A 2,779-nucleotide genomic window follows, 5' to 3' on the forward strand; every position below is an offset into this window, starting at 1 on the left:
AATTATCGATAATTATCTCTTTACGGCGGCTGAGCTCACCCCTATTGCGTTATTGCAACGTAATTTACACATACATACTTACACACATACAATTTACTTGTATAATTTTCATCAAGGAGGTTTTTTCTCAGCCTAGCTGGGTTTTCCTCCTTTGGGGATAAATAAATCATCTAAATTGTTCCCCAAAAAATCCAAGTATTTTTATTTAACTTCCTAATCCTAATTTCATCACATTTTTTAAAATTAATTACGGGAGCTATCCGCATTGGATAGTTTTCGACAAAACACTCTCTCTTTCAAAAAAACTAAATTCTCGGCCCTTAATATTATTATCTTTCGCTTCCACGCTTTCGTAGCAACAAGTTGCCATTAGTGTTACTTTACTTTTGCTTTTTGCTAACAAACCGCATTTCGCTTATTTAATAATTTAATTTGCTTAAATTAATTGTTATTAACCCGCTTTAGTTTATTACAGATAAATTGTAAAAATAATTCTCTGCTTTTCCAGTGTCGGCAGTGTGCTCAACCACGTATCAACCGGCTTCGCTTTATTAATCACGCAGTGCTTTTATCCGCTTTTATTTAAACAATCCGCTAAAATATTAAATAAATGTTAAGTGTAATTTGTGTAAATGAATTTATAGTGTTCATTTTAATAATATTTCCGCGTTTGAATTGAAATATCCAGACCAAAAGCTGATCCTCCACTGTCCCGCATTTTCAGCATTTTATATTTGGTCCATCGAGCCGGATCAGGGTGGCTCTATCTCAATTAATTTAAATTAATTATACCGCTAATAATTGTGTTGTGAGAGTGAAGTTTATTACCGCTAGGAAGAGTCGAGTGTCAGGAGCATCGCGGATCACATCGGGTGCTGCTCCCAGTAGTCATTCGTACACTGGTACGCTGAACTTTCCGCTTTATTAAGACTGAAAACTCGACTTCGGGCCTAAAATAACTTCTGTATGGAGAACTACGCAAGATAGTTGAAAAATGCAACTTGTGCTTCAACTGTCGTGTTCCGCACCAAGCCGCAGACTGCAAGACCGCTCAATATTTCCGAAAATGTGGTCAACATTACCACGCGTTCATCGAGTTTAGATGCAGCAACGAAATCAGCTTCGCCGCAGCCTACATCTTCCGCAAAAGCAACTGATCGTTCCTTTAGACCGATTACAGCTTGACATTAAACGTTGATTATTTCAGATTCACTTTCCGCTCCAGTCTTGCTAGCTACCGCTTCAGTCCAGGTCCGTCCACATGATGGTAATCCCATCACCGCGAGAGTTTTGATCGATCAAGGCTCAGAGTTCTAATTTATGAGACAGACGCTCTTCAAAAAGCTTGGACAACCGCTACAACGCGACATGGTCATGCTCAAGGGCATTGGCAATGTCTCCGCAGGAAGTTCACTAGGTGGAAGCACAATTGAACTTTATTCGCTGTGTACACCCGCTTCAATGCATGTCAGCATGCATATTCTACCAACACTGACGGTAGATCTTCCATCGTTCGTGATCGCTGATCCGGAATGACCACATCTTGATAATCTCAAGCTCGCTGACCCGCACTATCTACAGCCGCGTTCTGTAGACATTATTCTAGGCGCATCACCAGCCGCACAGATCATGAACGCTGAGATTAAACACGAACTTCGCAATTCTCCGATTGCACAATCCACCACGCTTGGTTGGATTGTCTATGGAGCTTTCACAGCTAAACACGCTTCCACGTCACACGCAGAATTACATGCGTCATTAGACACATCATTACAAGACGCTATCGCAAAGTTTTGGGAACAAGAAGAAGTTCCATCAGGAAATTCACCGCTCAACACCGCTGAAGAAGACGAATGTGAAATTCACTTTCGTCAAACGCATTATCGACAGCCTGATGGACGCTACGTAGTGAGATTACCGCTTAAAGCCCCCGAGAGTCAACTTGGCGACTTTATCAACGCAGCCATGGGGTCACTCCGCAGATTAGTAACCCGCTTTTCGCGAGAAAAAGAATATTCTGACATGTACCGTGCGTTCATGGCAGAATACATACAACTAGGACACATGGCACGAGTTCTAATCAACGAATTGCCCGCAAACGCTTACTTCTTGCCTCACCATGGAATATTGAAGCTTGATAGCACTACTACGAAGCTCCGCACAGTGTTCAACGGTTCTTCTGCAACATCTATAGGAATTTCATTGAACGACATTCTACACGCAGGACCCAAAACGCAAATTGACATCTTCGACGTGATGTTGAGAATTCGCTGCAACAGGATTCTATTCGCTACTGACATCACCAAGATGTTAAGCCAGATTGAGGTTGATTCGCTTGATTGGCCACTTCAGTTCATTCTCTGGATAGATGAGAATGACCTAGTAGACGCTTACTTTCTCCAGACAGTCAACTACGGGACCGCTAGTGCAACTTTTGACGCTGAACGTGTGCTCATCAAACTAGTAAAGGATGAGGGACACCGCTTCCCGCTAGCTGTTGCTCCAATGTTGGAAACACGCTACGTAGACGACATCTATGCTGGAGCAGACAACAAATAACTAATATTATAGTCCAAGCTATATAATAATTTTTTCTCGCATATTCTATAAACTCACATTAAGATGATCCTCTCCACATTCCTTTCTCATTCCTTTCCTACCAACATCCTGTTACGTAAACGTGGTACGCTTCACGTAATTATTACCGTAACTCCTATTCTTTCCCGCTCCACAGCATTATTTATACTTGTTCCACATTTTTACAAATATAAATAATGTT

The 2,779-nt window shown here is 41.5% G+C and overlaps 1 protein-coding gene across 1 annotated transcript; it reads left to right on the plus strand.

Moving 5' to 3' along the window:
- The first annotated feature begins 1,629 nt into the window (after window positions 1-1,629).
- Window positions 1,630-2,559, plus strand: LOC123265998. Its single transcript, XM_044730025.1, has one exon. It carries the CDS (start codon window positions 1,630-1,632, stop codon window positions 2,557-2,559), a length of 930 nt encoding a protein of 309 aa, XP_044585960.1.
- The last annotated feature ends 220 nt before the right edge of the window (window positions 2,560-2,779 follow it).

The sequence above is a fragment of the Cotesia glomerata genome, linkage group LG5 (genome assembly GCF_020080835.1).
Source record: "Cotesia glomerata isolate CgM1 linkage group LG5, MPM_Cglom_v2.3, whole genome shotgun sequence".
NCBI classification, from domain to species: domain Eukaryota; kingdom Metazoa; phylum Arthropoda; class Insecta; order Hymenoptera; family Braconidae; genus Cotesia; species Cotesia glomerata.

Excerpts from the sequence above, each read along its gene's own strand:
- LOC123265998 (XM_044730025.1), top strand. The coding sequence starts at position 1,630 with ATGAACGCTGAGATTAAACACGAACTTCGCAATTCTCCGATTGCACAA.